The sequence below is a fragment of the Pezoporus flaviventris genome, unplaced genomic scaffold (genome assembly GCF_033815535.1).
Source record: "Pezoporus flaviventris isolate CSIRO_AGI_PZ_B2104156 unplaced genomic scaffold, CSIRO_AGI_Pfla_v1 ptg000031l, whole genome shotgun sequence".
Taxonomy (NCBI): Eukaryota; Metazoa; Chordata; class Aves; order Psittaciformes; family Psittacidae; genus Pezoporus; species Pezoporus flaviventris.
Window position 1 is genome coordinate 61,959,895 of NW_026892579.1, and position 13,538 is coordinate 61,973,432.

Here is a 13,538-nt window from a genome sequence, read left to right on the forward strand (position 1 = left end):
AAGTGCATGTGCTACACTTCTTGTGGATGTTATGTTGTGCAGGAAAGAAATCACAGGTCATTACCCAAAGAAGGAGAACATGGAAGATTACATAATGTTACTTTCAGTATTACAGAATAAAATATATGAGTAGTTCCTAACCCAGAGATTGAAACTCAGGGCTCCCATTAACTGTTTTATTTGGTTTAGTCCTAAATGTAGATGAATATCCAGAAACTGCAGTTCAAAGTTGCCAATACTTAAAAATCCTGAAACAGTGGCACCATTTTACTTGATGATGCCAATCTTCATACATATTCATGCTACATTTCATTTTGAACAGAAAGTTTTGATTTCTAGTTCCATATGGACTGAAACTTTGCTTTATCCATCTGCTGTCCAAAACAGCATTTGGAGAACAAGTTTTGGGCTCAGTTAACCAGAAAACGTGTATTTCTGTGACCCTAGGGAGAGTCACAGAAAGAGTAAGAACATTTAAAGCTTTGGGCTTTTTTTGTGTGTGTGGTTTGGTTTTGTGTTTTATTTTTAACAAAGTAGTTGCAGCTTATGTGTAGGAAATAGAAAAGTAGTCTAGAAGGAAGGTTTCTTGCCTAAATCTGTTTGCATGCTTGAGTTTTCATTGTTCCTGGTATCAGTGTATTGTGACAGGGATGCTTATGTTGTAACATTAATTGCTAGATGATATTTTACCAGCTAAAATATAGCCTGGTCAGAGCAATTCTACATATTATGGCTTAAAAATAAAGATGACCACTGCTAGTTTGGTTTACCTGACCCAAGCTTTGAATTTACATAAATTTGAATTTACTCAGGCTTTGAAATTGCATGAGAAGAACGATACCAGCAATATATTTTCACAAACCTACTCCTAACACCAGTCATTGTCTCCTTAGTACATTCAGCATACTTCTGTTTAACAAACCACCTGGTTTTAGAACAGTTACCACAACCAGGACTGGGGAGTTAATCCTATTGCAAAATCAGTGCAGAATGCCATTTGCTGTTGCAATATCAATGGGAAAAAGTATTGGTGTTAAAGTTGCCAACCCCCCTCAGCTCCCCATACCCTCTGCTTTCACCAGGGCTGGAACACGCATCTATATAATTATATGTTTGAGCCATTGCACAGGATGCACCTGCTCTAGGAATGAACTGATGCTGTGAAGCAGGCTGTGACTGTTAAGACAGGCTGATAAAACTGGGGTGATTCAGCCTGGAGAAGAGAAGGCTCCTGTATGGAGACCTTTTAGCGGCCTTACACTGCCTAAAGGGGGCCTACAAGAAATCTGGAAAGGGGCTTTTGGCAAGGACATGTAGTGACCAGACAAGAGGGAATGGTTTTAAACTGAAAAAGGGAGATTAAGATTAGATATAAAGACAAAGTTCTTTACTGTGAGGGTGGAGAGGTACTGGAACAAGGTGCCCAGAGAAGCTGAAAGTGTTCAAGACCAGGTTGGAGGAGGCTTTGAACAGCCTGGTCTAGTGGAAAGTGTCCCTGCCCATGGCAAGGGGGGCTGGAACTAGATGATCTTTAAGGCCCCTTCCAACCCAAACCATTCTATGAGTCTATGTGAATGCTTAGCTGGAAGGATGATTTCAGATGAGAGTAACTGAAGGGTATGCTGAAAAAATCAGTGGCAGACACTGAGATTCAGTCAGATATTCTTTGTCATACTGAGGGAATTACTTAAAACTGAATTTTTCACAGATGTTGTCTAATTCTGTTGCTCTACCTTAGTGTAAATGATAGTCTGTGTCTAACTGGATCTACAGAAAGGAGGTAGCTGACTTTTATAGTCTTGTGCTTCAGTTTCCCTTTCAAAAAAGATGAGATGGCAGTGTCTGCTGTTTCGGGGCCTAAAATGGACACAGGGGAAAACAATCCTAGATTATGCTAAGACAGCATTATTAGTGACTCTAAGAGGCGTCTTGGAAAATACTGCTTCAAAGTTGTAATTTTTCCTATGATGCTTTCAGTTTTGCAGTATAATCATTAATGGAAGTATATCTGGGGTTTTTGTTTTTTAAAAAACAGTCACTACAGCAAGAAAGAGCAAAGAAAAAACTGAAAACTCAGTTCCAGAAAATGTTAAGCGGATTTCCATAGGAGTCCTTAGCAAAGCTAGTGTTGTAACACATGGACAGGCTGACAAGGTCAGCAGCACTGAAAATTAACCATTAACACTGCGTGTGACAGCAGGGGATTGGTACAGCTGAAAAGAAATTGGGAACTGTCTTACAGGTAACATGTGAGAAAGACAAAGTAGATTTCTTCCAGTGTTACCAGGGAGGGAAAGCTGGATGTGCTTAAGAAACAACTAAAGAGAATGTTGTTTCCAAGCAACCACAGACGGATTCATCTGAAGTGATCTATTGCATTAAGTAATGTAACGGACTTCAAAATCAAAGGGAGACTTTTCGATTGTGCTTGCTACAATTGCCATAGAAGAGTTTGCATGGAGAATTGGGGGAAAAATAACTAGAAATTATGTGACTGTTGAACAGCTCTGTAAAACTGGGGTAATTGCAAACATCAGGAAAATATGTTTAGTAACATAATTACAAAACCCCAAACCTGACCCCCCAAAACCCCTAATCCAAATCTTAGACATGTATTTGCAATAAATATTAGTAGGAGAACATACAGACATATGTTTTGGCTTCTCTGTGCTGCACATGGAGAATAAAGTCACATTATTCTGTCTCCCTTTTCCCGGACCTGAGATGGCAAGAATTGTGTTATATGTGCTCTGAGGCTGTGGGATCGTGTGGTTGGTTTTTCATGGACAGAACTCTGATCTGTAACAAAGAAAGTTGCACGATCAGCTTTGTGGTCACACTCCATAATTCTCTTAGAGCTATCAAAGTATCTGAGCACCAAACTGAAATGATGTTTTAAACCATGTTCCTTGTTGAACTGCATCAAAGTTATGTCAGGGCTCACCTGCTTTGTCTTTGGTTTGCCAAGTGTGTGAGGAAATGGGATTTCTACTGTTTGTAGAAATCTGGTGGCTTTCCAGTGTGTAGTGAGTGGGTGTTTTTTTAAAGCAAGAAATGTGATCTGCCTATGTTGCTTATAGTCTGCAAGAAAGCTGAATTTATTAATTCCTACCCATCCTGGAGCTGAATCCATGCCAGTACTAGAGCCCATACTGGCTTATGTTAGAGCTTTGTTATCTGTGCACGCTTCGAAAGTGTGATCAAAGTATTAAGAGTGTAATTGCAGTTTAGAAATGCTGGTTTACTGTATCATGCATCCCCTTATCAATGTTAAAAGTATACTTTAAATAAACAATGTAAATTTGAGGTACGTCTTCAACTGTCAATATCTGTGCCTGCACTAATAATAACCAAAAAACTTTTATCTGAATTTTTCAGTTCAGCCTATAGTTGATTTGATAAAGATAATGTGGTGGAAGACAGCATCTTACTTACAATGTTAAATCATGCAGCAAGCCTGTATCTCTAGCTCTTAACAATGTGGAAGTGAATACTAGTACTTCAGTAATTCATACTGCCTGAGAACAGAAGTAGCTGCTGTGGGTCCACATAGCTTGATGACTGGAATCCACAAATGATGCTTCAGGAAGACTAGAAGAACAGAGCGAATAGATACTTCTCTTTCCTTACCCCGTTTGCTATCCCAGACTCTAAATTCCTGACTCATGACTAGTTCCTGCATATATGAAGGTTATGAGTGGCATTTCCTGCCATGAAATTGTTGTTTCCTCGTGAGCCCATCTTCATTTCCAGCATCTGCAAAAACCTTTACAACTATAGAGTGTTTGAAGAACTACCTGTTTTTCATTATTTTGAGATTTGCTGAATAAAATCTGCTGGCTTATTGTCAGGTCACTACTCATAATCCTTCTTCAGTCAGGTCCTTTTACTACCTTGAATAACTTAGTGTTATTGGTAAAGTCACATCTTACTGAACAAAGTGCAAATATAATTCGATTTGTCATTCCTCTTGTAACAGGCCATTTATTTCCTTATACTTGGTTTTGCCTTTTTTAACTATTTTTTTGTATGCAGGGAAATTCCCTTTTACCTTATGGCTGCTTGGATTCTTTAATGAAGGAGAGCCTTTTCTAGATAAGTGCCATGCAGATTGTCGTACTTTTGTGACACTGTATGTCTCCTATGTAGCCTGCCTCCTCCAAACCACCAAGCCTCATCCCACTCCCAGTTCTCTTCTCCACTTAACTATTACTGCATTAAGCAAAACATTTGCCATATTGCTGGAAGTCTGCTATGAGATTCAGGCAGTGGCTCAGGGCCTGTTTTGTCCCTTTGTATTTAGGGTGAGAATGGAGGAGATTTGGAGAGAAACTCAAAGGTTTGGGGGATTTGATTAGGAAGCTTGGTTAATCTGAATACATACCTGGTTTTAGGAAATGAAGAAGTATCTCTCAGATAAAAGAGTGTCTTAGCAATAAAAGTCGCCACCTCTGTTCCATAATATGCAAAGTAAGTAAGCTCTCCTAAGTTCATGTTTTTCACTAGTAATAAAAAAGGAGGAAAGAAAAAAAAGCCAGACATGATGTAAATGCTCCCTAGAGTTGGACATAATATTGTAGGTTCATTTGCAGTTCTGAAATCTGAACAGCTAAGTGCAGCCAATAGGATGGCTATAAATTAGCCAGGAAAAAAGGTTGTGTTGAAGTACCCAGAAGATGCTTTGAAATTAAAATCTTCCAGGGAGCAGCAAAGGCTGCTTGGTGGAAAAAAGAGGTTTCTTCCTGGAAGTAGTAAGGAATGGTATGTTCAGCAACAGTTTAGCCTGAGTTCTTGTTAGGGAGGACAGACCACTGTAGTAGTTCCCCGAGAAAGAGTGGTGGGGCTTTTTATATGCTTTTGATGCCAAGTGCATTTGTTTTCCCTATTCATATTGCTGTCTGTTAAAAGTGTGGCAACATGGAAAGTAGCTCGAGTAGTCTTTGGTCCCAACATGAGCATTAAGTGGTGTTAATTTGTCATTTAAAATAGCTTTGTTAAAATTAAATTTATTTTCATCTGTCTGTTTTCATTTGTGCCATTTATTTTAGCAACTGCTCAACAGAATTCTTCACTGGATCATTTTAATTCCTGTGGGTTAACTAATTTGCTCGTATATTCCTTTTTAATTTGCTTCTCTTCAATAGCTGTATTCTCTCTTAATATGGAATAGAAAGATAAAATGCAGAAAGTTCTCCTTTCTGGTTCTCTCAGTTGACTCTAAGAACTGTCTGCCAGGGGGTGCTGTATGATTGGTCAGAGCTCAAGCTGTACTTCGAAGGTTTAAATATCTTCTTAGACTTTTCTTAGTATTTTCAATTTACAGTTTGATTCTAAACAAGGATCATTGAACATTTACAGGTTGCAGAGTGGTTTGTTGTGTGATAATTTGTTCTGCCTGTAATGGAAACGTGGGAGTTAGTGTTTGTGTTCCTAGTTTGCTGCTCTGCCACGGTAAATAGGAAGGTTTGAGTATTGTCCTTGATTTGTGGTATAGTGGTGCTAGAAACTTGTATTTGCTGCTTCTATTTGAAAATGTAATTGTTCACTTAAATATTTTCTGAATTTTCAGCCTAGCCTGAAAATGCATAAGGGGATAGATGTGGGTTGTAAAAGCATGGGAATTGTAAGGAAATGGACTTGTCACTAAAAATGCTTTGCATTAACTTTGGGCAAGAAATTTAGCATAGTGTAATAACCAGCCTGTCAGCTATAGGCCTATTTAAAGTACACAGGGCTAGAATTAACAAGTAGAGATGTATCAGTTTTACCATACTTAAAAAAAGTGCCTCAGTCTTGCATTTTGTCCTGTATGTACAACTCAGTAGGTTCAAGGACTCCATGAATAGGACAATTCTGATTTTCCCTGGATCATTTCTAAGGGCTCTGAAAGGTGACTAAGAAAAAGTTCTGAAGACCTGTGTAGGATGGGGAATACAGTTGTCTTTCACTGTATCATTATTTATTTATATATATCGTATGTATCACGTATTCATCATTATTCTTTGTATCATTATTTACAGAACTGTCAATATTTTTTGTTAAATCCTTATTTGTATGTAGTATAATGGTAAGAGGAGTTATGGGACTGATCAGGCTGCCAAAGTGCCAACAGGATTAGTACAAGAGATGAGTAAATGTTGTGGAAGTTTTATGGCAAACAAATGGCACACAGATGACATCTCTGAACTCAGAGATCACTGAACTTTCTTTTTTTTCCACTGACCTGACTGCTGAAAACTACTCTCTTCTCTTTCTGTGAAGAGATATAAAAAGCCTGTGTAAAAGCTGTATTTATTGTCCAGCCATGATAATACAGGAGATGGATCTTGTTCTCATGAATTACGTAATGCAGATCTTGTGGTCCATTCTCATGAGAGTATCCAGTAACACTGGAACCTTTGAAAACAGTCTTGACTTTGAGCAAGATGTGGCTGCAAGATTTTTCTTCTTCATTTGTAGATAGTACATCATAATATCAAGCGCATGTTCTGATACCACGTCCACCTCTGATACCATGCTAGTATGAATCATGCAGGCAAATGGTGTTGATCAGGAGCTGCTTCTACCTGTTCTATGCTCAGCCACTGAGCCTTCTTCACAGCAAACCCTTACACTTCTCTTCTACAACTCTGCTTTGACCAAGTGTTCTCCCCAGCGCTCCCGCTATCTACTATCTAGCACAAAATGCAACGTGTGTAACTGCGGAGTACCTGTGGATAGCTCCTGTTAGTACCCTGGGGGCTTGAAGGAAGAATGTGGAAAACTGGGGAGATGTTTTCAGGTCCTTAAATATTATTCATTCTTAAAGAGGCAGCTCCATTCTGCATTGCAGGGACATGTGATAGATACTGCAAATGTGAGACTGAAGTCCTGAGCTTTTAAGGATATTCAAGTTCCGATACACTTCTGTTGTCAGTTCTTACATGTCTTTAATCTGGATGAGGCCTGAGCCATGGCATTTAAACACTAACAGACAATCATTTTGTAAAGCTGTGAAGAGTTTTGTTCTTTTTCTTTTTTCCTTCCTCTCCCAGAAGCTCTGAAGTAGTTTTATTTATTATAGTACAGACATAAATGTAAAGAGCACAAAACAGAGCGGCTGGTTCTACTCTGTGGCTTCCGAGACACAGTTCACTTAAATGAGTTTTGAGTCCACATGCTATTACTGTGTAGGGTAGTAATTGTCAGGGACTTTTATCTGAGAGCACGTATTTGATTTTCATCTAAACTTTCAAGTTCCTGAGCAAAATCAAGGGGTGTTTTCCACAATAACTTTCTGTAGATTCCAACAACAATACCTCTGGACTGTGATCCAAGAAGTTTCCAAACTAAAATGCCATCTACCCTCTCTTTCTTTAGCTTCCTTTCCTCCCAGTCAATAAGCTCTACCTCTTGCTTCCCTTTCTCCTTAGCCAAGCGACATCATGCTGATTGTAGAATCATAGAATAGTTAGGGTTGGAAAGGACCTTAAGATCATCCAGTTCCAACCCCTCTGCGATGGGGAGGGACACCTCAAACTAAACCATGTCACCCAGGGCTCTGTCCAACCTAGCCTTGAGCTTGATGTAGCTATTGATGTACCTGTATTACATTTGTTTTAGGAAAACATGCCTGTCTTTAGCACTGTGTCCTGTCCCTTTCCTCTTCTCATGTTTAGAATGTGCTGTCTTGTTGGAGAAGGTGAGTGTGGGTTTTGTATTGTCATTTAGGACAAATGAAGTTTCTCAGCTTCCTTGCACCACAAAGTTAAGGTTTAGAAGTAATGGGAATTACAAACTTAAACACTTTTTAGGCTTTTTCCTTCTCTGTATAGCACTTATTTTCAAAGCAGGTGTTCAGTGGGTTATTTTTCCATGTTCTGGTGCATCATTAACCAAGCACATTTGAATCCCAGATTTTTTTAAGTTTATAAAACATTATTGTGTTTTAAACTGCATAATATATTCTTTGTCAAAGACCAAACTTACAGGATGCTTTCAGAAAACTTGAATTATATCTTTCATTTGTTTAGTGTGAAGCTCACTTGTGTTTCTTTTGTCATTAGTAGAAGATAAAACAACCAGAGTAGTAGCGAGTTTAATGGCATTTATAGTGGTTTTACATAGATAGAATGTTGCGAAGGCAGGAATAAACTGAGGGCAGGGAGCCCTTCATTTGTTTATTAGCCTTCATCCCCTTATTCTAGGGGAAAAATAATATTTAAGATTCAATGCATTTTATTTTCAACTGATCATCTGAAGCTGGGTGTAAATCTATGCCAGAGGAAAAAAAGAGAAATTATTAGGGTTTGTTTTACAAACTAGCCCTTTGTTTCACAATTCTTTGGCCACTTTGGAGGCATTAGCTGTTTCTTCTTGCTAAGAAAATTGGTAATCACTGATAATAATAAAATAGTAATAAAAATAAAATAATGAAATAATGAAAGGCAGTTATCAGTCCTTGCTAAAACAAAGTCTTCAACTTTCAGATGAAAGCTAATCCTAATAGCTATTCTGAAGTTAAATGTAGCCTCAGCTCAAGAGTTTCCACCCTAGGAGAAGTCTGAATAGACTTTTTTTTCCCCTCACAATATGGGAAGATATGACATTTCATGCTACACCGAATAAAACATGAAAGTGATTGAATTAATGCATTAATTCATATAAATAACTCTGAGAAGGGAGGCACGGTATTAAACCTTGCAAAACAACTTCTCTAAAATAATTCCCCCCCCCCCCCCCCCCCCAAAAAAAAACCCTCAGCTGTTTCTCATTTCTCATCAAAATTAGTGTCATCTGGAAGTACAGAACCGTGACTGGCACCTATTATCTCTCTCTAGTGTAACACTGTGAACTTTCCAATGTGACAAACATTGCAGTATTTGTCATCATAGGAGCTGATGGTTAGATTTTGTAGATATTATGATGGATGAGCTGGGACAGTTTGTGTGTTTTACTAGGCAAACATGCTGCCTTCCCTAACCTACACTGTTCTGCGCATTTATTACTTAAGGTATATTACTTAAGTATATTATTAATATACTTAATTATAAGTATATTAATTATAAGTATACTAATATACTTAATGTGTATTACTTAAGTAATGGTGATGTATGGTGCACAGGGATAGGATCATAGATGACTGATCTAAATTAGCATCTGTGAGCTTTTGATTGAATTGGAACAGAGGCCAAGAGGAGTTGTGAAATCTCCATCCTTGAAGATATTCAAAACTTGACCAAGTTCTTGTGGAGGTCTTTTGGATTGGACTTGCTTTTCCTAGGAGGTTGGACTACATGACCTCCTAAGAGCCTTTCAAACCTACATCATTGTATGTTAATAGAAAACAGTCTGCCTGTCTGACATGGTCCAAGGTGGGCAAAAAATACATGTCACAGCATCTTCTGGGGCTCTGGATATCTGATTATCCAGTACGAGTACCCAGGAACTGAGGATGTTCCTAACACCTGGGGACTAAGCACAATTTTTTGTCAGCCAGAATTACTTCCTTGTAGGATAGAGTCAGCCATTCTGTAAACATGGACAGTCATGGAATCATAGGATGCTTAGGGTTGGAAAGGACCTTAAGATCATCTAGTTCCAGCCCTTACTAGCCTATCGTCTTACATAGACCTTATCAGTGTCTATAAATATATAAAGGGGGAGTGTCACGAGGACGGAGCCAGGCTCTACTCAGTGGCAAACAATGATAGGACAAGGGGTAATGGGTACAAACTGGAACACAAGAGGTTCCACTTAAACTTGAGAAGAAACTTCTTCTCAGTGAGGGTGACGGAACACTGGAACAGGCTGCCCAGGGAGGTTGTGGAGTCTCCTTCCCTGGAGACATTCAAAACCCGCCTGGACGCATTCCTGTGTAACATTATCTAGGTGTTCCTGCTCCGGCAGGGGGATTGGACTAGATGATCTTTCGAGGTCCCTTCCAATCTCTAACATACTGTGATACTGTGATACTGTGATAGTGTTTCTTACTGCCTAGTAAAATATGTCCTACTTTGTTAATAATGATTTTTTGTGCCCTGTATTTCCAAGCTTACTGGTACCACTTTGAATTAACAATGCAGATAAGAAGTTACTGCTTAAGAATTAGATCCTTCAAGATAAATCTTCAGGTTTTTTCTTATTTTGAAAAGACAAACAGAATCATAAAGCAGAAGGTAAACTCTGACAATTGTGCAGTTGCTTAGCCAGAGACTGAGCACTTACATGAATGAAACATCTCTCAAGCTTGGGGAATTTCTTATGCTGTGGAAAAAATGGCAGGATAAGTGGCAACTAGGGTATAGTTGGAGTGATGATTCTGAGTGGCCATACAGCAGCAGTCTGTAGCTGGCCGGGCAGCTTCAAACTAGCCCATGTTCTCTGGTTTTGATGTGATCTTTGTGCATATATTTGAACTGCTGAGCATGCAAATACTGCAGACGGGTTTAGGGCACTGTTAGCATTAGGCTCTGGAGTACAAGGACAACTTAAAACTTGGTGTGTTCAGGTTTTCATGTATGGGCTCCTGCACCCTTGTGGTTTTTTTTCTCTAGGTGCACCTTTTGTCTGAATGGGCAGGAGGCAATGGCAGCAGTGAGTAATAGGTTTAGGCATATTTATCCTTGTGTCATACCTACTTTGGATGAGTACCAAGGCCAGGCATCATTCGTACCCATATTGTGGCTTTGTCTGTAGGTATTTACTGTATTTACTGAAGACATGTCAACTTGTAAGCTTTCCTGGTATTAAAAATCTGTTAAAAACAGTGGGCTGGCTTATTTTGGGGTACTTTTGTTTACAAATTCTTGATCCTTGTGAGGGTTTTTCTTTGCTCCTCCTCCTTTCCCCCCTCTTAGTAGTAGACTAAAATGATTCTTTGTCTGCTCTCCCTTATCAAGAGTTTGTGTTTTGCCTTTTGGAACTCATTTCAAACATGAATGTGTTGTCCAAAGTAGCTGTGTTAATCAGCTCTGTATGCCAGACAGTTCCTTTCTTGGTGATGGCAGATTAATACATACTTACAGTTTTAAGAAAATGGTATCCATTAGGTTTTTGGAGAGAAATGACAGATTTCTCATTACTTTTAGGTTATATATGTGAATAACTGTGGTAGTTTAAGGTCTAGTTTTATGTACTTAAAAACAAGTTTAAAGGAGAGTTCAGGAGGTGATTTTTGGCACCTGTGTGGGGAACTTTCAAAGAAGTAAAATGCTCACTGTCTGGGTACTTTGTGAGAATTGTAAATGCAAGCTATGTGTTCTGTTGGCTGTGCAATATTGATTTTATTCAGAGTGTTCTTGCAGCTGTTCCAGTCTTCTGAATAATAGTGATGTAGCTATGTTTAGAATTTCATTTAAAATGACAGTTTTTAAGGCTTATAGATTCAATAGGAAACCTGTGCTTTTTAACTTCCATTGAATTTGTGACTGACCTGTGTATAACTCTGCCCTCCTTATTACTTGATTTTGCATGATTAAACAATTGACAAAAGTATTTCTTTCTCTCCCCCCCCCCCCAACAACCTGTGGATAATGCTAAGTCAAAAATGATTTAAACTAGATCTGTCAATGTCTGCAATTTTTTTCTTTCGTGAACTGGAACTTCTAAAATGGGAACATGTCATTTTGGTCTCTTAAGCATAACAATTTTTTTTATACTCCACTTTGGAGAGCACTTCCTTTCTGAGTGTGGGACTTAGATGTGGAAAATACATGTTTGTCTTTTCAAGAACTAGGTGGTCTTTAGACTGCGTTGGATTATGGAACGTAAAAATATTGCTAGACTATTGTGTGGCTTTAAATATATGGGTAAACATACACATATGCAATTAAGGTAATAAAATAGTAGCCTAATTTTATGGATATCAGAATGAGCTCACATGGTATCTATTTACTTGTCAGCAGTCAAAAACAATAATTTTAACACAAGCCACTTATTCCGTTCTCTTCTGTGCAGTGCTGCTTCTGTGCCAAACAGAGAGACATTTAGACCAACATAGCTTCCATATGTGCTCAGCAAGTTGTTTCTAGTAGATATTTTACCCATCCCTGTTGCTGAACAATAGCAGAACTTTTTAACTTAGGAAAAAATGTAAACATCTTGTACTGAAGCTTAGATACGTAGCTGTTGGCATTTTTATTGGTGTGTTTTGCATCAGTAAAAATGTGGGGGATGAGACTTCCAAAATGTCAACTTATCAATATTTGTTTAAATTAAGTAAATTGTAATTATTTAAATGCTTTTGAACTATTTTCATAGGGTTTAGTTTAGCAGCTTTTAAGAGGAACAAGAGGAAGTTGGAGTTGGCTGAAAAGGTGGAAACAGATCTTATTCATCTAAAGAAAAGAAGACAATCACATGAAAAGGTTAGTTCCTGCTTAAAATTTTCTTGTGTCATCCTAAACTTATAGCAGATTGCTAATGCATTTCATGTTGTATATGATGAGACTAATATAGCATTAGAAGCCACTTCTCGTCGGCCATCCTAATGGTATAATGACAGATATAATTATAACTTAGTACAACTAAAACTTTCTTCCTTGCTACTTGAAAACCAGACTGTCACTTTGTATCTTGTTTGTGCTATGAAGAATCTTTTGCTCATTTTGAACTGGAAGTGTGACAAATGTAAACACAAACAGATAATTATTTACTGAAACATTTTCTTTAGCTTGGGATCTCTGTCACTGTTTCCCACTTTTTAATGTTCCCTGAGCGCACTGCATTATGGAGCTGGAATTGGTGAAATTTGAAATATCAGGTAGGTAAACATGTGCATCTGTGCATGCATCTAGCATTGACATGGCCCGTATTACTTGTACTGCAAAACTGTTAGGGTTCCCTCTGTTCTCCTCACCGTTAGTCTGAATTTACAGCTTTTGTTAACATTCTGAAATGTCCATCACAGTATTTGTGTTTACTGTTGAATATTAAAATATGCCTCATTCATTAAATGCCTATGCATTAGTTGGGGCCTGTGGGTTTTCAGATTACCCATTTCTCTTCACTTTGGTAAGCTGACTGACCACTGCCTTACGTAGTTGCGTATGTTGATGTAAATAACATAAATCCCAGAGAACTGACAAAAAAGTTTATTCCCTATAGTCTGTGCAAATGCAAGCCAGTGATAAGTTAGGCAGTTATCTTTTGTTCTTAGATAAGAAGTTTCCCCGAGCAGGGGGCTAATATTTCTATTTTCAAGTACATGAGACCTTATGTTCTGTAAGGATAGAGGGGGGAGGAAGTTAGTTATTAGTTATAGGACTTCACATACCTCCTTGTGAAACTAACAGTATTAAAATGTAACTTGAGGGAGGAGGGGTCTCTCTACAGTATTGATGTTCATGTAATAAGGGGCAAGTCAATGCTTGAAACATATGCCAATGCATGAGCTTACCAACCTGCAATTTGAAATTTCAAGGGCTCCAGAGTCATGTGCAGCGCTTGTGGGAGAACCCCAAAGGCCAGTGGTGGTAGGTAAAGGAGGTGATCAAATAGAGCTCTACTCACCGGTAAGTAATCCAGTAACAACACACTGGTCTTGTCAACTTCCTATC

General features: G+C 38.4%; 1 protein-coding gene across 1 annotated transcript in view; it reads left to right on the forward strand.

Annotated features, from left to right (window-relative positions):
- Window positions 1-13,538, forward strand: part of TASP1 (taspase 1) — an 85,874-nt gene that overhangs the window by 23,237 nt on the left and 49,099 nt on the right. The window contains 3 exon segments of the mRNA XM_061461534.1: window positions 12,241-12,347; window positions 13,403-13,456; window positions 13,458-13,493. Coding sequence (XP_061317518.1) covers window positions 12,241-12,347; window positions 13,403-13,456; window positions 13,458-13,493 — 197 coding nt within the window.